The following is a 26010-nucleotide window of genomic DNA, read 5'->3' on the forward strand; positions in this document are numbered from 1 at the left end:
GTAATCTTCGACATTGTTCATAAGCTGTAAAACCTCTATGTAATTCGTGGCATTGAGCCGACTGTTTTTATCGGCATTCAAATATGATCTATAAAGAGGCCAGTTTAATTAAAGCTAAAGAATCCTTACTTTAACATTGGACTTACTGAAATTTTTCACACATTACTCGTTCTGCTGACGTGTAAGAATCCGTCATTTTAAAATTGTTCTCAAACACGGCAGCTATTTCGCGTGGTGGCAAGTAATCGGCCAGCTTTTTCAAAACTATTTGATCATGTTGGAAACGTAGCTGTACAGGTTTTTTCAAAACGCGGAAATGATACTGTTCCACGTACTCCAGAATTCGGTTGAACTGTACCAGGATGGTGTAACTGTGCAAAGGTTCGAGAAACATTTCCGTAGTAATCGAGAATTTAAATTTATCTCCCGAGTTTATGGTTATAGGCCAGACGTCTCGGTTTACCGGTATCAGTTGTTTGGTGATGTGATATAAATAAACGCAATCGATTTGCAAAGCCGTATGATGGGTATTATGGATTGAAAACAACGTAATTGGGGAAAGCGCATCATAATGGTCAATAATTTGCAGCCTTTGGGTGGTCAAAAACCTTTCTGTACTGGGAGTGATTCGAAAGTAATCACCATGAATCTTTTCAAAATGCTTGGAATAATCTTCATCTTTTGGAAAAATTTTCCTACAAACAAAACAGCTCTGGCAGGAAGGTTCAAAATGGTATTTGACCATTTGTTCTGCTGTGAGTATGTGTCTGATTTCCGCCAACGGAACTTTAGCATCTACTAGTTTATTTAGTTCGTGCAGAGCCTCATAGTTGTGAAGGGCCAGATTTTTTACTTTTGATTGTTGTTCTATTTTAGGTTTAGCATTTGAATCCAAATGGTTTTGTTGTTCATGTTTTTCCAGTAAATCTCGGAGCCGTTCCATATTGAACCGAAACTTATTTGGTTGGCATATCGGTGAACCCAAAGCAGTCTCTTTTCTGGATAGGCTTTGAGTTTTCGAACTTTGTTTTGGCGCGATCAAATTGTGATTAACCAGTACCCACCCTAATTCGTCCATCTTGATACGGGTTATGCGGCGAAGTTTGATCTCTTCTAATAATTTCTCACGTAGTTTACGTTTAATTATGCTACCGTCTTTGATTAAATTGTGTCGGTAAATTCGAACCACGAACGACTCGATCTCATGCCGCTGCCCTGGAAAAGGGAAAGTTTACTGCAGTGAAAAACACTTGAATTAAAAAAACTCTCACGTTCGAATCTTTGCCGCATTGATTTATTTGATGAAAAGGTCATGATTGTAAAAAAAAAATTCGGATAAACTAGAACTTCCTATCACTATGCACACAAACTTTAAAAAAATAAAATGAACGAACTTATAAAAAAACACGGATCAATAAATTTAACACACAAAACACTAAAGTCGGCCGAAACATTCACCGCCGATTCCGTAAACAAGCAAGCACTCAACAAACTTGTGCAAACACACGTTCAATTCACTTGTCGATTATTTAAATGTTGAGAAAAAAAACCCCTATGAAATGATAGCTTCTTAAACCATCCAATCTTTAAAAATGTAATGTTTTCTTTACATAGAATATTGTTGAAATAGTAATATTAGAAACTTATTCCATTTAGTATCTACCTTACAATTTTGACAAAAGAAAAGAACGTTTATGTGCATCACAAACATATCAAAACCTTCGCGAGGAATATGCCACAGCGGAAGTTGATTTAGCGGCCATATTGAAAAGCCTTTTTCAAATACACATCAGGAGCCTGTTCAATAACGATGTAAGAGCAAGTTCACTGGTGTTGGGAAAAAGTGGGATGTAATTAATTTGTATGGCTTGAATCGATTTCGATCGGTATATAGAGTTGTTTTTGACATTTCTTACGCACACTTGCTGAGCGTGTACAGATGAGACGGGACAGCCTCAATTAAACTCCAGCGGCAAATAGGACTATAAATAAATGGTTGTTCACTCAACCATTGTTTTGGTCTCAACGGTCTAAACGGTCGAAACTAATCGAATTGACAATCATTGAAGGCAATCGAAATCTATCGATACCAAAATAGTTAAAACCGATCACGCTCGGGGTCAGGATTGGTTTCTATCGTTTTCTACTACACTAACATACATGAAGTTGTTTACATTATACAGGATGATTTGCATGAGATATTTATATGAAATTTTTAGATTTAAAGAACCTCCAAAAACAACAGGCTCTTGTTATCATAGCCTCAAATATTATGATAACAATTATGTATGCATATTGTCACATTTAAACGCTGTTCTAAATTTTCTTCGCAAATAAAAAAAAACAAATAAAAAATGGTTAAAAATGCAGCTTAAGATTATCGAATTTATCAGGCGATTTGATTAATTAAAAATTTCCAATAATGAATAACGTCTCATGTTTGTGATACAACGGTTAAATTAATGTAAAAAATGAAGTACATTTTCATAAGCGTGTCTGCTTGAATGATGACAAGTCTACCATGTGATAAGCAAAAGGGCTTATACATTTATTTTCGATTATTAAATAAATTTTTGATTATTAATTTTTTTAAATTTTTAAATTATCCTTAAATCAGAACTTTTGAATCAATTTGAGGAAAATATTTTTCATATAAATTTTTATTTTCGCATTTATTTTCAAAAGAGTTCTATATTGAAATGAATCGTATATTTTTTTAAGGATGGCTGGTACCTTTCGATGTAGTGTGCTACAAATAACTGGTGCAGAAAAATCATCATCAATGACAGAAAGATTCGCATTTTCATTAATATTTTCCAAGTCGTCACAAAAAAATTTGGTTTGATAGTAAATTGCCAAATTTCAGAGGTTTGCCTGGATATTTTTGCTTGGAATAATCGTAATCGTCTAGTTAAAAGTGTGCACCAGCTAAAGAAAGTGGCAGTAATAGCTGGAAGCATTTACCTTGACGCTAGTTTCACTTTTATTGGCACTGCTCCTATAAGTGGAATATGTACGTCGAAAAAACAGTCGCGTTGTGAGAAAGTGATTTTTTCCTGCCCCTTGAGAAAATTATTTAAAAAAACTCAAATGATTTAACTTTCGACACGTTGAAGCTAGTTTTGTATTAACGGAATAAATTCGGATTGAACAAAACCTTTGTTGTCTGGTGGCTTTCAGTCATATTGGTATTGACTGACTGGATCACCGTTCGAAGCCAAAAAAAGGGGCAATAATCTCAAGGAACAACAACAATACCAAGATAGAAACAAAGGGAATCTGGAAATAATAAACTTTATCATATAGAACGGAAGTAAAGCTTTTACATATTAGAGATGGAATCTTGTGCGGCCGTCGAAAAAGAAGTAGACAAGGTCATAACCAAGTTTTCGGCAATCAATGATCATTCCCAGCGGATTATAGGGGATGTAATTATTTCTGTAGAAAAACTTAGGGCTTCTATAGCAGAAGGTAATTGTTCGAATAAAACTAGTTCCAAATTAAAATACGATTAAATTTAAAATTTGTTTACTTCCAGTTCCATCTGAAGAACAACTTACACCGACCCAAATAGAGGTACTGCATGATGCAATGGCCAAGGCGAAGGATAAATTACAACGACTTACAACGGAACACCGTGATTTGCATGGAACGGTGAGCAAAGTGGGCAAGGCAATAGATCGAAACTTCATCGGTGACTTCACTGCCACTTCCCGTACAGATGTGTTCCAAAGCGAACACAATGTTGTTCTTTTAAACAAAATTATGGCGCAGCATTTTTACCGTCAAGGTATGGACGATGTTGCTGATACGTTAATTACGGAATCCGGACTGACATCGGAGGAAATCCAACCGGAACCGTACGCCGAACTACATAGAATATGGGAAGCAATTCATAATCATAATCTGTTACCAGCTCTCGAGTGGGCTACACGATACTCAGCAGAACTGGATGCTAGAAACAGTACTCTCGAATTCAAACTGCACCGTTTAGCGTTTATGCAAATCCTGAATGGAGGTATTCACGCGCAAACAGAAGCAATTACATATGCACGAACTAATTTCGCTAAATTTGTAAAGCGCTTCGAAAAAGAAATCCAAATACTGATGGGCACTCTGATCTATCTGCCCAATGGAATTCAAAACTCTCCGTACAAATATCTTATGGCTCCGGAAATGTGGGTGGAAGCGGCTGACGTTTTTCTAAAAGATGCTTGCGCTTTGCTTGGAATTAACAAAGATTCACCGCTCTCAGTTGTTGTGAATGCCGGCTGTACCGCCTTGCCAGCATTACTCAATCTGAAGCAGGTGATGCAATCCCGGCAAGTTACAGGAATATGGAACGGACGTGACGAATTACCGGTAAGATTAACAGCACTATTTTTTTTTCATGATGTCTTTAAATTTCTTCTCTTTTTACTTTCAGATTGAAATTGATCTCGATCCGGAACATCGCTTCCATTCGATATTTGCCTGTCCGATTTTGAGGCAACAAAGCTCCGAAGATAATCCACCGATGAAATTGCTGTGCGGTCACGTAATCTCTCGTGATGCTTTGAGTAAATTGAGTAACGGACCAATGTAAGTACCTGTTTTTTTTTCTGAAATCTTTGTTTCCAACAGTATTCTAATGGGTGATGGTCATGGTAACTTAGAGTATAGTGAATTTGTTCATTTTTCTCTGACTTAGTGTCAACCTATCATTAGACCGAGAGCGATGTAAATATGCGGACGCCTCACTTAATCGTTAGGCTGAGCAAGTTTATGGTGCGCCATTACTTTATTTCCTATGTTATGATTATAATGAGGTTACACAGATGATAAGTATTCGAACTTAAAGAAACCTAGTCTAGCACAACCATCGCTTAGGGTAGACTAGGTTTAAGGAAGACGGATAAGGATACCGGGGGTAAGTGGAGACGATAGCTATACAATACTGTACACTTTTATATGAAAACCCGTCCCCACTCACCCCGGTGTGCCTTACTTAATTTAAATTCCTGTAAAGAATAAACGCCTTGATCTACACCTGAGCTAGAGTTTTTTCAACTGGTGGGATATTTTGTAATTTGAGATAAACTTTAACATGGTCATAAATCGATATATTCATCGATACTCGTATACGGTATTTATTCTAATAATTAACTTTATATCTCTTAGATAAACTAATAACTTACTTTTTTCGTGTAAATAATCTTGATTCTTTTTTCTTTTCTTTTACTTTACATGGTTCCACAAACTGCGAACAACAAATAACTTTATCACACCAACGAACCACATTACTCATTCGGCTCACATGTGCTCGATAACCAAATATCTTCAACTCCTAAACTGTATACTGTATGATTACGGACTTTTCTAAACGTGAACACTACCTATTTTACCCGGGACATCCCGCGACTGACGCTAACATTAATGAATTGATTTCCTGCAACACAGACTCAACAATACTTTCAGATTGAAATGTCCCTACTGCCCAATGGAACAGTGCCCGTCGGATGCTAAACTTATCTATTTCTAAAGGAAGTTGACCTCGGCTGTAGATCAATCCGGCCCCAATAGAGAAGAAGTCGTTTCGAGGAGTCACGATTACGGTTATAGGTTCCCAGTTTATTACATGTTTTCGTTAGTTTTGTTTGATTTACTTACAAATTTCTACAATTATGTTTAATTCACAAATATAATACACGAGAATGCAATGACTGACATAATAAAAGATATGTGCTAACTATTGTGGATGAGCCGATTTTCATTTTTCATCTCAGATTATATTTACCGATATGTCCGTAAACACCCGTTAGAAGAAAAAAAATGAACGAAGAAGCATTCCGGTTATACCGGAAATAAAATATTCAAATAAGAATAAAACAGATAGAACTGTGGAAGTGTTTACAATTTGCTTCCAAGATTCAAAAACAATAATATTGTTGTTATTGAAATGAGCAGACCTTTTCACAGATGAAATGCTCGTATCTCAATAAAGATAATTTCTCCTGTAATACGTATAAGAATATCGAAAACATGAACCCAATAAAATGAATGGATATCTAGGAGCACCAGTTCGCTATGCAAATGATGACAAGTAAGCTCATGCATAGAATAAATGGTCGATTCAGCATGATATAGAAAACGAATTAGAAAAAGGTTTTTTCTTTGATTTGATGTTCTACATACTTAGTTCCGATTATTATGTCAAAATAAAAAAAAATAGAATAGGAGAACAATGTTTGCTGCAATATAAACTTTTGTTACAATACTTGAAATAGATGGAAAATTATACAAAACTTTTATTTCAATAATTATTAAACGTTTTTCGGTATGCACATATTGTTAGTTCGAAAGAAAAAAAAGGCTTAATTATGAAACTGTCGCAAAAAGATGGGGTTTCAAGTTAAATCTAATAACTAGTGTGTGTTTATGTAAATACGTTTTTTTTTTCTTTTCCAGTACCTAATAAATATCATGTATGATCTAGTTGGATTTTTGTTCTTATTTCCGAAACTAGGTAGCTATGTGATATAAATTGTGAAATCTGCCGCTTTTAGAAACTATCCTGGGCATCAAATGCGCCCAACATTCCTATTTTTGGTAAAGCAAAGTATAAACCAAAAAACATTTTTAAGAAAAATTTTATTTGATTTAAACAATCTCTTTCGAATCGATATTAAATAACTACCCTATTCATTGCAATAAAAAATGAATTTCAATGAAAAGAGATTATAAATAAAGCGAAAACATGGACTTTTGGCATACAATAGAGAACAATGTTATTTTTGATAATATGGATTATTGTTTATCTTTATTATTTTACTGATTCAACAGTGGATATTTTTAACTCATTTTCCCGGGCTATGAAACTTAAATATATTAAACTAGATATTAGCGTTCTACAATAAAGATGCATAACGTTCTGATAGCACAATTCATTGTTTTCCAGTTAAACTTCTTTCTATACACAAGATCATGGTCTCCAGCTGACTACTCCACCCTGCAACTTGGAAATCGAACGAAGATTTCGACTGAATTCAATGTTGATGTACTTACTGCATTTTGAGAACCCTTCATGCGGAAAACTGTTGTCTCGTACAATATTTAAATAAATATTAGTTACTGTTAAAATAATTTTTTCGAAAAGTGGCAATCGCATTAAACGATTTCGTTTTGAATTTAATTCAATTCGAAAATATTCCCCAATGGAATGGCAAAGCGCTACTAACTGCGTAAATCAACAATGGCTTAAATATCCACAATAATGAACAATATTGTATCGAGCACAATTCGTTTGTCGCACCGCGAGAATTCAAACCATTTCTCAATGGACAACAGAAATTAAAAAAAAAAAACATATCTAATTAGTACCTATGCTCATGAATATTTCTAAACACTAACTCCGTCCAGATGCGAACAAGTGTGCTAAACCAGTTTCCTGACAGCCGTCGACCAAATTTCCTTGACCGTAAGTGCCTGTCGAGCGATTTTCTGTCGCAATCGGTGGAAGGTTTAAAATGCGTACTTCTTTCTTGCCATGCGATCCAACACTTCGACCTACGATGGCTGCTGTGATCTTTTTGAAAAGATCTTTTTTGGCTTTGTCGATTTTGTTGCCTTTGGTGCTGACAGAAACTGAAATTTTTTCATCTAACTTCTGGAGATCCGAGGCACTAATGTTCGGTATCTGCTGCAGGACTTCCAGAATGTTAGGAAATTTGGGCCGTAGGATTTCATACGTTTGCACACCAAGTGTAATAAGAGAGGCCTTAAAATAAAACACATTATACTAAAACCGACATTCAATTAGAAGACAATCAACCGCTTACCTGATTCGCTTCGTGCTGACCATGAAGTTGTAATCCTTGTAGAACTGCTATCATGATATTTGATGCCAAAGTATCAGTTATTAGTTGTTCTCCAGCAAGAAAGCGTATGACCGGTCCACTTAGTAGAGTGGCCCTCAAACTGGAGGTACTGTCATTCCAAGTAAGCACACTAGAGGAATAAAAAGAGTACAAATAGTACATTTTCTTAAGAACTTTTTGAACCTAACCCACCTTAGAACTGTCATTACGATTGGCGTACATGTATATTGATTGCGCAGTAATTTACTACCCAAATCGCTGATAACTTCAGATGTCATAGCAGACTGTGCAGCTCGTGTAAGCGCTTGCGGGGATCCATCCATACTTTGATCGTCATGATCCATGCTATTGGCGCCGGTGGTGTCTGAGGTAACTGTCGCTGTGGGATCCACTGTGCTGCCCACTAGAGCCACTTTTAGTACATCAATATACTCGCGGGTGAGAGCTCGGTTTACCATGTCTTCCAAAACTTCCTGGGTATCGTTGATGTCTTCACCTAGTTCACCAGAATCATACAGCGCCGTAATGTATTGCCAACGTGCGGTCAGTCTCGAAAGCACTGTTAATAAAATGTGTTTGGAATAAAATCTTGTAATAAAAAGTTTCTCGAAAAGTTGACTAAATTTATACTAATAAGGTGATTCTAACTATATTTTCGTATTTATAAACTTACTGAACGGTGCGAAGTGAGCAAATATTGGTAACAAAACAGTTTCATGGAACACCGGAGCGCAGGAATAGATAAATGGTTTAAGAAATACACGCACGAGTGGTCGCAGTTTGAAATCCGGAACATTTTCTAAACAAGCAAAAATGCTTCCAATCAGGGCTTCCGCAATGCCGGGAATGGCATACAGATCCCGACCCAAGGAAGGACCTACAATTGAAGATGGTTAGTAAACACATTTACTGCTGCTAGGTAAAAAATAATGTATATTCTTACCTGCCGAGCCCATCATATGGTAGCAGTGTTCAAAGATTAGCGACAAAAATGTTTGCATGCGATCGTACGGCGTAGGAGGTTTTTTAGCACAAGGATCCAGGGGATCTTGCAGTACTGGAGAAACGCCCAACAATTGTTTCTTTTCGTGTTCCTGCATACCGTTGGTACTTTTAAAAAGCTCGTGAATTGTAGCAAGAGCCTCCGGTTTCCAAAGTTCATTAAGTACTCGCATCAGGGCTAAGATATGCGGTAACAATGGTACCACATGAGACGTTGCGGGATTTCGGCAAATTGGATTTCCAGATTCGGTCAGTGCAACTACGAATCCTCCGCGGTTACATCGATCGGGGTCATCGGGCCAGGAACATCGTTTGACTACGCCGAGAATTAAATTTAGAGCATACACAATTTGACCGCGGTTGGCATTACTCGGATCTGGCGGAGATTCCGGAGATGATTGTAATGGTGGTTTGTTAAGACCCACAAAATCGATAAACGTATGGGCATTTTTTATGTAAGGTGCAATTTGCATCCATAAGCCGACACAGTCACGCGTTACTTCTACAACAAAATTGCTCTGACGTTCGTAGTCGCAAAAATGATTAGAAATAAGCAGCAGGGCTTCAACCAAGGTGACCTGTTCCACATTGCTTAGTTGATCCTGTTGGCGTATGAGATTGTGCACACTGGTATTGATTTGATCGAAGATCGGTAGCAGTAGCAGAGGGTATTTGTGAGCTATTTTGACCATTAGTGAAGCCGCATGTCTACGTAGATTTTTTACAGCGACTGAACGTGTATAACGCGTTTCTCCAACCTGTTGAAACACGAGAGCGGCAAAAATTTTATCCAAGACACGTGGCAGCAGTTGAACACCTGTCATAGCAACACAGTTCGTCACCGTTATTTGGCAGGACGACATGCTGAGAAATACGAATAGTGAAGAAATGCAGGAAAGCAACACAGAAAGGATTAGCGGATCAGCAGATTCTATTTTCAGACACTCTTCCAACAAACGTAATCCAGACGATACAGAGGGGCGCTCGGTTACCATGAGAATTCTAGATAAAACGCCCTCCAGAACATTAACCAGTGCATCCCATTCCAGGTACACCGGATCGGTCACACTGCAGGTTGTATTACGCTCGGAATGTGCCTTTTGCAAGCGTGAGTTCAACCACTGTTCACAGTAGGAAAATGTAACCAGTGGTGAAATGAGGGTGGCCTGACGGAATATTTCTAAAAAGTCGGATCTACACCTGGCGAAAAATATGAGCCACTCCTCTTCACCATCGTAATCCAAACTAATGAATGTTTGAGGATGCATGGTTATCTCCATGGGACGAGAAGCTGGATAGCTTACTTTTATTATTTTCGGTCCGTACAGTTCAATTATTTTCGGTATGTATTCCAGGACAAGCGGGTCACGTGCAATTTGTTCGTGTTTCAACAAGCTCATCCAGATGAGTGCTGCTGAATGAGTCAATGTGTAGCTTGAGTGCCGAGTAAATATCAAAATCGTCTCTAGAAACGTGGTCAGATTTGCTTTGGGAATTTGGCAGTCTTCTTTACCCCATAATCCAGTTAATTGAGTTGCAAGACCACTAAGTACTTGAATCAACTTTTTAAGGAAATTGTAGTATGTTTCAGTTCCCATGCGTTCTGTTTGCAATGCTGCCCGATAGTAGTGGCCAACAGGGGCTTCGTCGAATAGCATCAGCAATGGCTTACGGTCTTTGATTTGCCCTTTACGGTTCACTATCTGCAACAAGCACTCAGCTGCCGGTTGCTGAAATTCTTCGTCGATTAGTAAAATGCAGAGGATTTGCAGGAGTCTTCCGTTTGATGACATAATGTGGTTGATGGAAACCCATTCAACAAATCCAGTTAATGTAAGCAATACAACCTGGACCACGCGGTTATGCCCTAGGGCCTTATGCTTGTCACCCATAGCAGTGCTATTCCGGAATTCTCCCACGTGTAGTTCGATGAGTCGAAGAAAAAAGTCAAATATCTCAGACATATTTACTGTTAGGGCTTGGTAGATATCCTTTCGACGTTGATTGCTTTCTATTGTCTGTAGCAAAGCAACATCTTCAACCAGTCTAAGAAACACCAGTAAAACCAATTCCGTTTGTGCCACTCCCTTCGAGCATGCATCACTGAGTTCTGCCAATAATGTTGTCCACTGCTGGGGCCATTCGCGCTTAATCATTTCAACGATGATTCGTGAAAGTCCATCTTTGATGTGTGATGCACTCTGATCTTGAGCTTCAGCCACACCAGTTGACAGCAGTTTCATGGCATTTTCTTTGATAAATATTTTTTCCTGCTGGGAGATACTATTCCAGTTGAACCGCACCGTATGCTCCATCAGTTGCAAACCAAAGTGACGAACAATCGATGGATAATTTCCAGTGACAAGAAAAAGTCCCGCTTGAGCACACAATGGAGATACTTCTTTGAATCTAAAAACATACAAAAAAAATGAAGATGCTTAGTTTTTTTTAAAATGTTTTAAGTTCCTTATAAACGATCAGTTACTTATAACTGCAAAATAAGTTTAACATATACATTTGGAACACACAATTTTTTTTTTAAATTTCTAACGAAATCATTTATTGATGTTTCCATAACCAGAAATTTATCATTATATTTAATTTCACAAATATAAAAATTAATCAGAAATGGGAAAAGGGAAAAAGACCCTACCTTTCACATGCTACGTATGCATCCATACGAGCTTGTTGAGGAGCTGCCGGGTCCATTGTTATCTTGACCGCCCGAGCCAATTCATTGGCTAAACCAACAACTTCTCCACCAGGTTCCATGTCAAGGATGCTTTTCTTCGCTTTACTCAAGTTTTTCGCTGTTTTTTATGTGAAATCCACGTTTGTTGCTTACAATTTTCTATCAGATTCCTAAAAAATAAGGAAATATTTTATTATTATAGGCACGTTTCAGATTTTGGCTTCTGTGATGATAAATTAAAACAAAATTTCGAAATAGATTAATCTATGGATATAATTGAAGTTTTTCAAGCAATTAGTTGCTTTGTTTTCCCTGTCTACATGAAGAAAGCCATGTTTTTTTCTAGTCTACGGAAAGGAGCAATTAAAACGACCCTCACGGATTCCTCCTTACTGTCGTCAACGGGATACCATTTCCGATTGGTTCCGTGTACCTGGAACGTTGCACGGTTGATAAAACGTTGAAAATACTATCCAAAACGACGATTTAAGCCGGATTTTCCTCTTCTCGTATAACCACAAAAAGTTCTATAGAAGATCTTTTAGGCGCATACACATCAAGCCTACGAACGAAGATGTCGCGTTTCGCAAAAAAAGAGACGGCTTGCTGCTTTTTTTTTTTGCTTGACCAGTAGCGACACCACTTGGCTTACAAGAACAATTAATATGCCTCATCGGCCTTTAATACACGGTAGCTTCGTTCAATCGTTGGTAAAAATCGGTTTCAACTGGTTTCTACCCGCATAGCTAAAAACCATACTCAGAATCTTTCGAATTATTTGGTTCTGATTACATTAATAGTTACGATTAGTTTTGGGTACTCGCTGAATGTGCCTTTGCTAGAAACGAATGAAAACCATTTCTCAAAGTTACGATTAATCTTCCAAGGAACTAATTGAGAAATTTAGCAACACAACGATAAGATTAAAAATTGTTTCTGAAAGATACAGTCAATAGTCAAAAGAAAAATTGATTATTTTTTGCAACGCGCCCGAATTTTTCTGCTGTCACCACACGTGGCCGTTATTGTGCTGGAAATAAATATCATCTCCCGGACCAGTTCGCGAAAATTTTACATATTCGGTAGGCACCGGTTTCGATGGTGCGATGGATGGGTTGACGACAACGCCGGTTCCGTGTGTACGAGGGTAAGTATTCTGATTTTTTTTTGTTGGTAATTTTCAATTTTTTTTAAATGAAAATTATTTTATTCCAGGTGCAGCCGGTTGTCTTCAGATCCAGAAGCTTAGGCCAGAATTTGGTTATATTGAACTGAAGATCACATTAATATTTTGGCGCGATCCGATAGGCAATAGCACCGGTTCCGATGGTGTTCCGATGGAACGAGTGCTCGGTAGCCGACAACAGAACAGGTTAAGAATCGGAAACAGCAACACGATGAGATGTTTCAAGGTGCAAATAGTGTGTTTTATATATTTTTAGTGAATGTTATGAATCTGTTGTGAGTTTATAATAAATATAATAATATAATGTTGAAAACATCTTTTCATTTCAATAATTTTAAGTCTAATAATTTTATCAAAGCTACACGATATGTTGTATCGTTATTTTTTTATGCGAAATCATTGAGGAAAGATTCCATGTACGGTACAACTCGCTCAGAGCGAGTAGAAAAAAGCAAAAAAAATGTATGGTTACTCTACTTAACGACCCGTTCCCTGTATCGTAAAGTGCGTCCAAACGATTCCATATCATGAAAAAATGATAAGCCTTATCTTACATTAATAATCCAAAACTATAGAAGTAATCTTTTGGGTGTCTTGGGAAGAAGATAATGGGAATAATCACTGTTAATACTGATTTATGCGGGTACAAAAGGACGTTTAAAACATTTCGGCAAGTGCGGTTTATAGGTCTTTTTGCATCTTCGCAGCAAATGCTTATGAAAATAGTGAATATAATTGAAAAATATGATTAATTTAGAAGAGCATTGTTTGTGAGAGTGATTTGAGCAATTTTAATAGAACAGCTGACTTAAATTGATTGCTGGGTAAGTAAAATTAGTATTATATTTGATTGGTTGATAATTGCATTACATGTTTATCCTACAAAAGATGTATCCAGCATTAAATGTTTCCGCACCGGTTAACGGAGTTAATGCCCGTGTCGTGAGAGTGTCAACAAGAAGTGCACTACAGTCCAGTTGAAACATTCCTGATGGATAGTTCCGGGCAACAGCAATTAGGAAAATTTGAACAGACAGTTCCTTCTATAATTTGAGCTCAAATTGTTTTGACCTTCATTTCATGCAACATACGGAACGAAATGGAACACACAATGTCGAAGTTACGATCATATTGAAACAAGTTTTATTATAAAAACTTAACATTTTGCAAGATGACGTATGAGCAAGGTAATCAATGCAATAGGACGTAAGAACATTTAAGTCAATTAGAACTTAGTAATGCCCGTATCACATGTTCAAACATATTTGTCGTCTATTTAAAGCATATGAGAACGAATTTCCCAACAATTCCGACTGATATTTTTTAAATGAGAATTTAAAATCTGTTCCAAAATTTCCACACCGATTTTCTCGAAAGTCGTTGAGTGGCTCATGCGACCTAATCAAAAAAAACTCTAGAATTCACCTAGAAAAAAGGTAAATCCAAAAAAGGTTAAACTTGAGGTTAAGCTATTGGGATTGGGACTGATTAAAAGAAGATATCATTTAGTTGTGCTGATTTTCGTCGCTTTGCTTTTGTTTCAGATTGGCCCACAGCGCTTCGAGGGGGATTCCATATCATCCTCCAGTTATCATTCCCGAAAAGCCAGACCTGACCTGATTAGTCGAACAGAGAAGGTCATTAGTCGAACAGGGAAGGTCATGAATGTGTTAACGCAATGCAGGAACCATGGGTGGCTCGGAAGAACGCGAGCGGAATTGCCACGAGTCTGACGAAAAAAGGACTTGCCTCAAAATTCATTTTTTTTCAAACACAGTACATTCCAACAATAAATGTAAGAAAAAGTCCGTTTTTATCTGAAATAAATATCATTTTTTTAAGTATTTTGTTTGTTTCATTTTTATTGAAGAAACCAATCAAACCAACTACATTTACTTTTGAAATCAGTGAATGGGAAAACGGTATTATTTACTATTTTGCTTGGTGAATGCGAAAAGCTAAAATTTACCTTTTGGCTAGATGAATTAAAATAAGGTAAAATTAACCTTTTTTCTTGGTGAATGAGGTAAGGCTGAATAGCAAAATTTACCTCGTAAAAGGGGTATAGTGGATAAAATTACCTCGCTTCTCGGTAAATTTTATTTTTTTTATTTTCCCTGTAGGGGCTAATTGATGAGTTTTTTTTTTCTTTAAAATAACGGTTGGCAAGACCATGCATGGTGTAAGCGGGGCTGAATGAAAAGAAACAGTGGAAAGAATTGCGATATCACAACAAAACATGAAAACCATCTGCAGCGTGCAGGATAGTTGCGTTCTGTGCATGGTGTTCGTTGGTTAATTATATACTAAATTGTAATACAAAATGTCCATGAACAAGTTCATGCATCCTCGAAATATTTATCGACAGAAACCAGATTATCTTAAATTGGTTACGAAATTTCCTGAATTGAAAGAGTTTACCTCAGTGGTAAGAAAATGCGTTATGGATGAAATAGCGTGGAGTTTATCAACGATTCATGTTTTGTATTTTCTAGGATTTGAACGGACGGCTGACGCTGGACTTCAAAAACCGTAATGCCCTTCAAATGTTAACCAGATGTTTGTTGAAGCAAGATTTCAGTTTAGAAATAGATCTTCCACCCGACAAGTTAGTCCCAACCTTACCATTGCGGCTGAATTACATACACTGGTTGGAGGATTTAGAACTAGCATTTGGATGGAATGACAGACCAGAGACGAGAGTGTTGGATATTGGTTGTGGAGCATCCTGCATCTATGCCTTGTTGGGAGTAATGAACTCCAAGAAACGTTGGAAAATGGTTGGTCTCGAGAAAGCTACTGATAGTGTGATCTGTGCTAGAGAAAACGTTAACCGTAACAAATTGAGTGATTGGATTGAGGTGATCGAACAAAAAAAAGAAGAGTTCAGCATTTTGAAGGGATTTTTGAGCATTAGACCTGAGGAAAGGTTTGACTTTTGCATGTGCAACCCACCGTTCTTCGAAGATGATTCCTGTGGGACAATTAACCGAACCGATAGAAGACCGGAACCGTCCAATGCTTTTACCGGTGTGGATGACGAGTTGCGAACCGAAGGGGGAGAGCTGCGGTTTATTGAAAAAATTATTGATGAAAGTTTATACTTGAAAGATAAGATAGCGGTGTTCACAACAATGATAGGTCATAAGAAAAATTTCGTCGCAGTATTGCGAATTCTTAAGCAACGACAAATTTACAATCTTACATCTACACGATTCTGTCAAGGAAATACTACCAGATGGGGAGTTGCATGGAGCTTTTCCAGTGCAGCAATCTTATCTAAAGTTCCTGATTTCTTTGAGCAGAGCAGTGCGAAAGGAAAATCGCTAGGACAACCTTTAGAAGCTCTTATTTTTTCGGAAAAAGATGTAACATCTTTGGAGGACGCTAGAGCTAAACTGCTTATCATTCTATCTCAACTGGAGCTGGACTTAAAACCATTGGAGCAGACTTCGTCTTCTTTTATATGGGAAGTGTTAGCACACGAAAATACCTGGTCTTATCAGCGACGAAAACGACGGGAAGCAAAAAGAAAGCTTAGTCCTGGTACTGAGAACCAACGTAATAAGCAATTAGATGTCATTCGGTTGAGCGAAGTATTGGAAGTGTCCGAAGCTAATAGTAATCAGAACTCCCCTCAGAAGCGTAGAGTGGAACCTATCCTTAAAGCTGTGTTATGTTTAAAACTAAAGCAAACAGAACCGAAAGGTTTTTATTTAGCATTAAGCTTTCTCAGTGGCCTTGCGGGGAAGGACTCCCTTAACCAGATCCTGCAATATGTTAAAAACGCCAAAAATTTGTTCATGTAAAGATAAGACATCTTGTTCATGATTTTTCTTTTGTTCTATTAGAATAATGTAATAAAGTTATTGGAAAATTGAATCTTTGAATTAAATTTCATTTGCGCAAAACCATTTAACATGAAATTTTCCAGAAGCAAAGTTTTCGGTCTTGTCCAGCCACCACATACGGCAACTGATAGTGCCAACAAAGACCGCCGTAAAGAGTTAATTTGGCTTCAACCTGAGGAACCTGGTTCTTTACATGAATTACTTTCAGGGAGTTTCTGGGTCGACCTACGCTTGCGACTATTGTTTCGGAATGCGGAGAAAATTTTACAATATGACCACAGTCTTCGTGAATCCGTTTGTACTCTATAGGTCGACTTGGTTTCTTCAAATCCCAGAAAACTAACTCACCACCGGCTAGTGCAACTACCAAGGCCGAATTATTTAAACTCCAATCGGCATAGTTCAATGGGTTTTTGTTGGCTTCTACGGACAGTATGGCCAGCTTATTATCAACATTGTACAGATGGACAATTCCAGATTTTTCAGCAATCAGTACCCGCCCTGGCTCATCTGGATGCCACTTGGCCGATACAACAGCAGAACCAAAAAAGAACGTCGGACCTTTGGCATAGTTTTCTTTGCACTTCCACATGATACACATGTGATCATCGCCGCAGGAAGCCAAATATTCTTCCTCTGGATCCCAGCTGACCTGGTTGATATAATTCCGATGTCCCTGCAGAATCTGTACCGTATTGTCATTCTCGAGGTCACTGTTGAAAACCCTTAGATTGAAATCGGCTCCAGCCGTGCATATTATGACTACCTTCGGTAGTACGGCCAATGAAGTTTGTGGTGCAAAGGCCAACGAGTGACAGCGTGTTTCATGGTGAACTTCTTTAATCTGGTTCCACTCAAAACACTCCGATTCAGTTTCTTCCTGCAGGTAAATAGATTTATCCATTAATAAAAAGGTATCTAGTTTTGTGAAAGCCGTTACTACTCACCGGAAACCGGACAATACCTAGCATTAGTTTGTCGGCCAACGCTACGCACAGCAAATTCTGAGACCACTCATAACTTGATAATTCGAAAGCAACAATTTTTTCCGGAAAGCTTATGGAGTGCGTTGGCGGCGCGCTATTTGAATGATCCATAATCGAAAGAAATTTGTTTTATTTATACCGACCACTTTCCTATCAATTTATTATGAAAATGGCTATCAAATTTTTGAATGTATAATACAATAAAATTAAACACAATTTCTGATGCAAACCGCCCGAAAAACACAAAAAGAGGCGCGCGCGAGTTGCGAAAAACGAATTTCAAAGAAAAAAGAAGATAAAAGCCTCATCGGCAAAAAACGGCATTTTACAGTGTCATCGTTCCTGAATGATACAGTATTGTTCAAAGTTTTTTTTTACACGCAGTGAATGAATTCTAGAGTTAGTTTGTTATTAAAAAACAAAATTATTTTGCTTTGCTGGAAATCAGCAAAATTTTGATCGGCCACTTGAACTGCTCAAGCATAGTAAATGCTGAAAAATGTATCATGTTTGTGGTTCCAGCTAAAATTATGATACTTGGATTACGTAAACATATATAGACGGTTCGATTAGATTTACTGTAGATTTACTGAAATGGTTGAAGTTATTGTTTGTACCTTTCTTTATGAGAAAACTTTTTTATCATGGAATTTAATTTTGTTCAATGTAAAAATGTAAAGATTTTAAAAATTTTGCAATAATTGAATAACTGGACACACTGTTCAAGTCGCAACAGCGGCCGATCTATCAGCCGCCCGTTGATGGTATAAGCCGCCGTTCGAAAAAACGTCATCGTTCCGTCCGTCATGTCAGTTTCGAAAAAGTGCTCTCCATCTTCGTGTCGTGCGTAATGCAACCAATCTTTCCGTAAAATCCGCGTTCGTTCATCTTTCCCAGAAGCAGAAGAACAGAAAATTTTGTAAGTTGATGGCACTTCGGGAAATCGGTCTAAGCAGTCTGAATTCTAACGTTTTGACCTGGAAACAAAGGTGCAAAAAATGGAACTGCATTTTCCTCCGTAATATGTCTGTCGTGCGTTGCCAGAAAGTGTTGTGAAATATCCGGATTTTTTTTCACCCGTAACCTGTTTTCGGAAATTACTTATCCCAGGGAAAAAAGATGAAGAAAGTTACACATGTCTTTCCGGGTGCTAACGATGACGAAGCTCAGGCTAGAAGTTCCAAAAGTGCAGAATGAATCGGCTCAGTGAGCCAGGAACGGGTTGTGTAAAGCGATTAGCTTCGTTAAGTCATTCGGAAGATATGAAAGCAAAATCGCTGACGAATGACGACACAATCGTAATAATATAGGAATCGACTGAAAATTGTTTGGCGTAAAGTAGATGTGGGCAATGCATATTAAAAAAAAACTAACAGCAATGCCCTTAACCAGATGTGGGGTGGGCACACACGAAGATAATAGTTGGATAAGTCGTCAGTTCGTAAAATGCGTAATTATGTTTACTGTACATGGATCCAGCAGGCTACATTAATTACCTTTGTATCACTTCGAGCTAACTGGTGCAAAATCTTTTAAGCAGAAACCTAACATGCCTAATTAAAGTTTTCATGAAAAAATTTAAACGTAAAAATCGGCTAAACAGATACTAGATAGACGTAAATTTCAGTAAGAAGTACCTATAGTTTTTTAATATTTAGAAAAGTAGGAACCAGTAAAAGCAAATAAGCAATATGGTAATAATTATCGATAGGTTTCACTTTTTCGAAGCCTCCCACCTGCAATACATAATATGATTGAATTCCCAATAGACCTACATTTGGAAAACAAATTACTGAAAGTTCTCAGTTTAAAGTTACAATTTACAATTTGCTCCACGCAACGCATTTACCTCATCACTAACTAGCTCTTTTTGTGTGAGCATCCATACTATATTATCGTGTTAAAGTGAATTAAGTAATTCTAGTTTTAATATGTTTCACTTCTTTCGTATAAGTGATCAACTTAGATATTTTTAATTAGTCTCATCTCATATCCCATGTTATCAATTAATTTGGGTGTTTACCAAGATGTTAAAATACCGAATGTTTAATCGATTAGATTATTATTATTAGGGCAACATCTTGACAAATTTCTCATTCCATTTTAGTGCTTCAATTAAAATCTTAATAAGATTTTCTTGACATTTCTAAACTTTTATTTCCCTGACCCCTCTACCCACATTTCCTTTTCAGCGTCAGCTTCTCACAGCTATTTAAACGCCACCAAAAAAAAAAAAAAAAAAAAGATTTTCTTGACATTTTGGGTTTTTCAAGACAATGTAGTGTAAAAGGCAAACATAAAAAAAGTAATTTTGCCTTACCTTTTTCAAAACTAGAATCACGTCAAACTTGTTTGGTTAATTCATTCCAAGCTGAACAAATTTGGCAACCCAAATTATGAAGCAACTATTTTTTTTTTCATTCAAGAGAGTTTGTATATGTATATGAGTGGCCCATAATGAGGCATATGCTTTGCTGTAACTATCCACATGAATCTTTTTTTCTAAAATCTGGTTTTTATTCTTATTCTAGGATTTTTATCCCATCGGATGATACATCTTTAAAAGTTAAGTGAGATATGTTGTACTGATTATAAAAGGATATAACTTTCATTTGTATATGACAAATAAATGTCACAAATAATACAAAACAAATAATTTATATTTAAGAGGCGAATGAATTGTAAATGTAATGCCTCTATAAACTCAATAAAACAAACAAACAAATAATTTTTATATATACGCAAATACCATTAATTTAATCGGAATATAGAAGCTTCAAGAGCCAATGCGATTTGCATATTTAGTTAGTCCGTACATTATGAGCTTTATTACACATCCTGACAGGAATAAAGCTGATGTAATACAAGGTAGCTTTAAGTTGACAAAGTTTGAAAAATTTACCTTGAGCCAAAAATTTCCTCTTGTTATTTTTATCAAATATGACAAGAAATAATATATTGGATTCGAAACTAGTGCGCTTTGTTTAATAACTTTAGTAAATTCACGCTCATCAAACTGTGGTAGCATTTAAATGCGCCCCGCGAAAGCTTACCAAAGCTAGCTGCTGGTGGCAGAAGTTATTTTTGGACAAACAAGTGGGATGAGACCATTCATGAAACATTCGTTGTCATCGTATTTTCACACACCTTCCTCGAGTGTGACAGGCAGACAACAAAAAGCAACCGAAACATGAAACCAAATCGAGCGACAACATCGAGAGCGAATGTTTGTTTCCTATGTTACAGCGTGGTGAGCTCTAGTGATTCTAGTAGGCAGGTTGAACAACAGCTTCCGCTCTCAATGCTTGTTCAAATTGGCTCCTATATGTGTGTTATTTGTTGGGTTGATGCCTATGATGATTGAGTATCACGTGAAAAATACATTATGATTCCTCATTGATCTCATGTTAATTTTTAGTCGAGTTAGATGTGATATTTGAATTTGTTCAAAGAAGTTGATGAACGTGACCAGCAGTGAATTATTTTCTGTAATCGTAGTCTTACACCAGAATCAATACTTCCGTTTATGAATGAAATCTCGCCCGATTATTTCAACAGCTGTTTCAATCCTGCCAGGCATATGCAAATGCAACAAGCTATAGTGGCGAAATAAAGTGTATACAGGTGAAGATAAATAACATCAAGTGAATCACCATAAACAAACCGTCAAGACGGATCAAACAGGCAATCCCGACATCGTTGAAATTGGTGGTAGCAGGTTAACTCGAGCCGGCGTTAGTGGTAGTAGTAATAGTGAAATAAAAGTGACTGATAGCGGAGGTGGAGGCGGTCGCAAAAGAAAACTACCGGGAAACGACATGTACAAGATGCCGGAGATCAAGCCAATCCCGATGCAACCGCAGCAGCAATTACCACAAGGAGGTGGAGGCCCGAATGGGCGCCAACCGAAGACGACTCCTATTACTGACGATTACGAAATATCGAACACCGTGCTTGGACTTGGCATCAACGGGAAGGTGGTGCAGTGTAGCAACAAAAAGAACAGCAACAAATATGCTCTCAAGGTAAGAGTTTAATTTTTTCTATGCTAGGGTATCTATCTATGAAACTGAAGCTTTAAACAACACAATAATGTCAAAGCAACAAAAGCATTGGAAAGTTTTCACAACGTAGCAGACACATATCAAGCCACATGGTCGCGTGATCTTTTCAGATCGTTCAGATAACGAAACCAAATGTGACCGTTTTGATGTCAAATGTAAACAGAGCCAAATTCCTATACAGAGTAGCGCCAATGTCTTCAAGCTGAACCATACAAAAACAGAACAACGAAAATCATAAGATTTTCATACAAATTCTGTCTCGATAGACAGATGAACAGAATTTTCCGATTTGTTAAAATGAATGACTTGCGTTTAGTTTCCTTTTGCCTTTTATGTGCTCGCAACTTGGTAGCACCAGCACTTGTACTGAATGGTTTTGCAGCACGTGAGCACGTGGGAAAATAAGTGTAGGTTAAGATATAATTTATCTATGCTATTGCATAAATTTACCTGATTGGTAGTACATATACAAGTTATGGTTTAAATAATGTTCCTACTACTTACAAATGTTTGTAGCTGAACTAACTGACTAAATTAGGAAAAATCAATATTTATAATATTTGTTTAATGAGCTTCTCGAGTCGGGTGATTCACAATAGCTTCGTTCACTGGTTGGTAAAAATCGGTTTCAACTGGTTTCTGTCAACTGGTAGACGTTCAACGAGCCAATATTTTGGTCGAAACTAGTCAGCTCGTTGTTCAACAGAGCGAGTTGAAACTAGTCGAAAGCGATCCAGCTCGGCAGCAGGATTCGTTTCAACCTTATAAAAATCGGTCGAAGTCAATTGGAAAGAGACAGGTGATGAACTGTCAAGCCGTTTCTACTTGTTCCGACCCGTTTCGACTAGACTTCATTGATCAGACTTCATTTTAGCTCGGCACACCATTCACTAGCATACTTGCTCTGCTTCTGATTTTGCGTTTGAAAAAGACCCATTGTTACTTTGATCACTTTCCGTGATTCAAAATTGTGATGACGGCAAGTAGCAAGGTGGCTGTTAGTGAAAGGTGCTTCACTCCAAATGATTGAGACACTTCCCCTCGATACGTCACTGTTCCCGTGGCTTACCTCCTGTTGCACCAACATCTTTTTTTTATTAGTTGATCAAAGGCACAGCGAGCGACCGAATTCCCCCCAGTATGCAAGTATGCTACTCTGGGTCCATGGGAGCAATTGGACGAATCATAATACTAAGTACCCCTACGCCATAAAGTCCACCTGGGTCCTCTGGTCATAGTTCCCATTGGGACCTGCATCGAAGGCTGTACCCGAGATGGGAGACCAAGTCCGCGCTTAGGCGCTCATCGTCTAACTCAATTAAAAGTTAAAACTCCAGCATATATACCCTGACTTTTGTTACGATTCAAGACCTGTTCCGAATCGAGAGCAGCTTGTCCTAGACTCGCGCCTGTCACAGAACACGTTCGAGGCTTTTCGAAAATCTACTCGGATGATTCCTGGCGAAGACGGACTCACCCGTCGACGACGTGAAGTCACTCTACCCGAGAGTATTTCGCGGCATAAATACTCTTCCCCCTACGAGTTCGAAGAAGGTAAAATCTTATCCTCGCAGCTTCCTCAGATGAATCCCGACGGTGATATCATTCTACCCGACTCGAGTGACTCATCCGATGTCGACTTGAGACCACACTCTACCCGAGAGTACTCCGCGACGTGAATACTCTTCCCTTACGCGTTCGACTGCGGAGAAGGTAATGTCTTATCTCGACAGCCTCCGTCGCAGAAGGCGCGTTCGACTCGGATACTCCCCGACGGTAACGTTGGAGGTAACCTACACACAGACGCGCAACGTACCAGGCAGGATCGGACGCACACTACTCAGATGCTCCCCGACGAAGGACACCAACATCTAACTCGGCAACCTTGGTAGCAGGTCTCTCTAGAAACCCCTTTTCTGTCTACACAGAAACACGACGAATCTGACCATCACACACCGGAATAGATTTGATCACACGTCCTCTTGGCCAGCAATTTCTAGGGAGGTTATTATCGATGACCACCATCAAGTCTGCTTCCTGGATGTTTTTGTTTCCAGGAATTCACCACATCGTGGCATTCTTCCCTTAGGCTTCCTGGATGGACTTCACGGGTTGAATCACTTGGTCCCGCGTGTCAGCATGGGCAAATATTCGAAATAGATTTGCGTATTGTTGTGCCATCATCCACGATCGTTTCAGAGTAATAGATGTATCGCCGAAAACGAACGGGGGCTTTCTACCATTCGAAGATTCTAAGAGGAAATAATTAGGTGTTAGTGGTGAGGGGGGGGGGGGGGGGGGGTGAATGGTTTTTGATTGATTTTGCGATCACTGTCATTGTCTATTGATACGTCTGTCAATAGTATGGAGTTCAATATCATTTCAATTTCCATCAGGATGGTTAGTAAAATTTCGTCTGAAAGTAAACGCGGAGGGTCGAAGTCGTTCATGGTCTTCTTGACAGATTGAACGCAGCATCTATCGAAACGTGGGGCAGCCGGAGGATTGAACGTCCACTTTGTATCTGGGCTGACGAGTTCTACTTTCAGACGTTCTTTGGCAGTGTTTCACGTAACTCCATCGATGCTCCGATGAAGTGGGTGCCCCGGTCACTGATGATCTCCAAAGGCGGACCTCTTCTCGTGATGGAATTGCGCAGAGAGCAAGAATCCGTGGATAGGGAATGTGCGATCTCGATATGTATGTCTCTGATGGTCACAGTACGCCTGCCAACTAGAACAGTCATTGGTCCAAAATAGTCTATTTCGGTGTATGAAAAGTGTCGCTGATAGGCTGCCAGTCGGGCTGGTGGAAGATTATCCATAGCTGAAGACTTTGGACTAGCTTGGCGGACTTTACGCCTTCGAAAGTTCCTTCTAACACGATCAAGTTCGGACCGAAGGCGAGGAATAATCGAATCTCATACAATCCGGTGATGATATTTAGTGTGGTAGTCAGCAATCAACAGGTTGGTTACGTGTGTTCCTTGGGACTATAGCTGGGTATTTCGTGGCCTCATCCGCCCATTCGCGAGCGCCGATACATCCTCGCATTTGTAAAACACCGTTCTCATCGATGACTACATTTAGATTGTAGAGAGCACGGGATTTCTACAATATCCTTCCCTGGGTGAAGCTCCTTGTACTCGACCGCGTATCAATCGAACTTCGTCCGGGTTGACTTGCTGCTGAACACATGCATCGGTAGATTGTGTTCTCAGCTAACTTCAATTCCTTCTGTGTCAGAGCGCCTCTCACTAAGGTGGTTTTTCTAACGGTGTATTGAAAGTTGACGAAGTAACGGTATAAGTATCCGACAGACCGCAAAAGTCGTTGCCATTTCAAAAAACGTTCGAAAGAGATGATCAGTGGTTTGGTTCCGTGGTGGTGGAGAACGCTGGTACGGATCTCTTCTAGCGTCGCCAGGCCACGAATCCTCGGGTTCTCGTAGGAAGTCTGGTCCTCGGAACCAACGACTGCTCAGCTAAAATTCCGGCAATGTTTTATCAAAGATTTCTATCATGAGATAAAATTGAGTCGGTAGAATTAAGGCTGTATACGTGTTATCATGTGTGATTCATGACTTTATACCTTCACCAGAGGTAGAGAAGTCAATGCTTTCCTAACTCAATTCAGAACGTTTCGATTTTGTATCCAACGCACAATGGGGAAAAAAGTGTACAAACTGCGAAGAAATTCAATATCTTTCGTCCTACATGACCCAAATCTATGAAATTATACTTTCCTTTTGTGAAAATTTACGAAGAATCGAATGGACATAGTTTCAAACGCCGCACAAGCTTACGAACAGAGATATAGTGCCTTTTTAACTCCTCATTCCCCTATATTTTGTATACATTCCAGAAAATCACTGATTTAAACCAGAGAATTTTGAACGAAAACAGACCTATCGTGTGTATTTTTTTCTGAGGAATCGAATGAAGGTTGTTTTGGTCACCGCACGCTTCAGAAAATTGAGTTATGGCTGTTTTTACCCTCAATTCCCATATATTTTTCAATTATTTCAGAAAAAAGCTTGTTCGGACTTGAAAATTTTGAACCAAATGGGTTGTATTTTGTGGTTTTTTTTCCTGTGAATCGAACGAAGGCTTTTTGAGTCCCCTCACGCTTCGGAAAATGAAGTTATGGCTGTTTTACCTTCAATTCCCCTCAATTTTTCAAATTGTTAAGAAAATGCATGTTCGGACTTGAAAATTTTGAATCTTTTGGGACGTATCTTGTGTGATTTTTTCCGAGGAATCCAACGAAGGCTGTTTGAGCCACCGCACGTTTTGGAAAATGGAGTTATGGCTGTTTTTACCTTCAGTTCCTCTACATGTTTCAATGATTTCAGAAAAAAGCATCGGACTTGAA

The 26010-nt window shown here is 38.4% G+C and overlaps 5 protein-coding genes across 11 annotated transcripts in view; 3 read left to right on the forward strand and 2 right to left on the reverse strand.

Annotated features, from left to right (window-relative positions):
- The first annotated feature begins 2784 nt into the window (after positions 1 to 2784).
- LOC129745711 (E3 ubiquitin-protein ligase RMND5A) lies at positions 2785 to 6474 on the forward strand. The gene is made up of 4 exons (XM_055739021.1): positions 2785 to 3471; positions 3539 to 4362; positions 4427 to 4581; positions 5440 to 6474. The coding sequence occupies exons 1-4, from the start codon at positions 3336 to 3338 to the stop codon at positions 5519 to 5521; spliced, it is 1197 nt and encodes a 398-aa protein (XP_055594996.1). The 5' UTR covers positions 2785 to 3335; the 3' UTR covers positions 5522 to 6474.
- A 244-nt stretch (positions 6475 to 6718) lies between these two features.
- Positions 6719 to 12118, reverse strand: LOC129745710 (exportin-5). 4 transcript variants are annotated; one of them, XM_055739017.1, is made up of 7 exons: positions 11944 to 12118; positions 11512 to 11720; positions 8800 to 11267; positions 8530 to 8733; positions 8049 to 8415; positions 7818 to 7986; positions 6719 to 7756 (listed from the first exon to the last, which is right to left on the reverse strand). In XM_055739017.1, the coding sequence occupies exons 2-7, from the start codon at positions 11628 to 11630 to the stop codon at positions 7385 to 7387; spliced, it is 3699 nt and encodes a 1232-aa protein (XP_055594992.1). In that variant the 5' UTR covers positions 11631 to 11720; positions 11944 to 12118; the 3' UTR covers positions 6719 to 7384. The 4 variants fall into 4 exon arrangements, with proteins under 4 accessions (XP_055594992.1, XP_055594993.1, XP_055594994.1 ...); XM_055739018.1 differs by having other exon boundaries at positions 11930 to 12118; XM_055739019.1 differs by having other exon boundaries at positions 11924 to 12118.
- A 2865-nt stretch (positions 12119 to 14983) lies between these two features.
- Positions 14984 to 16545, forward strand: LOC129745888 (U6 small nuclear RNA (adenine-(43)-N(6))-methyltransferase). Its single transcript, XM_055739259.1, has 2 exons — positions 14984 to 15164; positions 15232 to 16545. Exons 1-2 carry the CDS (start codon positions 15060 to 15062, stop codon positions 16543 to 16545), a joined length of 1419 nt encoding a protein of 472 aa, XP_055595234.1. The 5' UTR covers positions 14984 to 15059.
- A 57-nt stretch (positions 16546 to 16602) lies between these two features.
- On the reverse strand, positions 16603 to 17823 carry LOC129745889 (nucleoporin Nup37). Its single transcript, XM_055739260.1, has 2 exons — positions 17535 to 17823; positions 16603 to 17467 (listed from the first exon to the last, which is right to left on the reverse strand). Exons 1-2 carry the CDS (start codon positions 17682 to 17684, stop codon positions 16652 to 16654), a joined length of 966 nt encoding a protein of 321 aa, XP_055595235.1. The 5' UTR covers positions 17685 to 17823; the 3' UTR covers positions 16603 to 16651.
- Positions 17824 to 18367: 544 nt separating this feature from the next.
- LOC129746771 (MAP kinase-activated protein kinase 2) overlaps positions 18368 to 26010 on the forward strand; it is a 69610-nt gene continuing 61967 nt past the window's right edge. Inside the window, exons 1-2 of one of the 4 annotated variants that reach the window (XM_055740648.1) lie at positions 18368 to 18492; positions 21132 to 21598. In XM_055740648.1, the coding sequence (XP_055596623.1) occupies positions 21392 to 21598 (207 nt within the window). In that variant the 5' untranslated portion in view covers positions 18368 to 18492; positions 21132 to 21391. Of the gene's footprint in view, positions 18563 to 21071; positions 21599 to 26010 lie in introns of all 4 variants that reach the window. The other 3 variants (XM_055740651.1, XM_055740649.1, XM_055740650.1) reach the window with 3 other exon arrangements.

Source organism: Uranotaenia lowii, chromosome 2 (assembly GCF_029784155.1).
Source record: "Uranotaenia lowii strain MFRU-FL chromosome 2, ASM2978415v1, whole genome shotgun sequence".
Lineage (NCBI taxonomy): Eukaryota > Metazoa > Arthropoda > Insecta > Diptera > Culicidae > Uranotaenia > Uranotaenia lowii.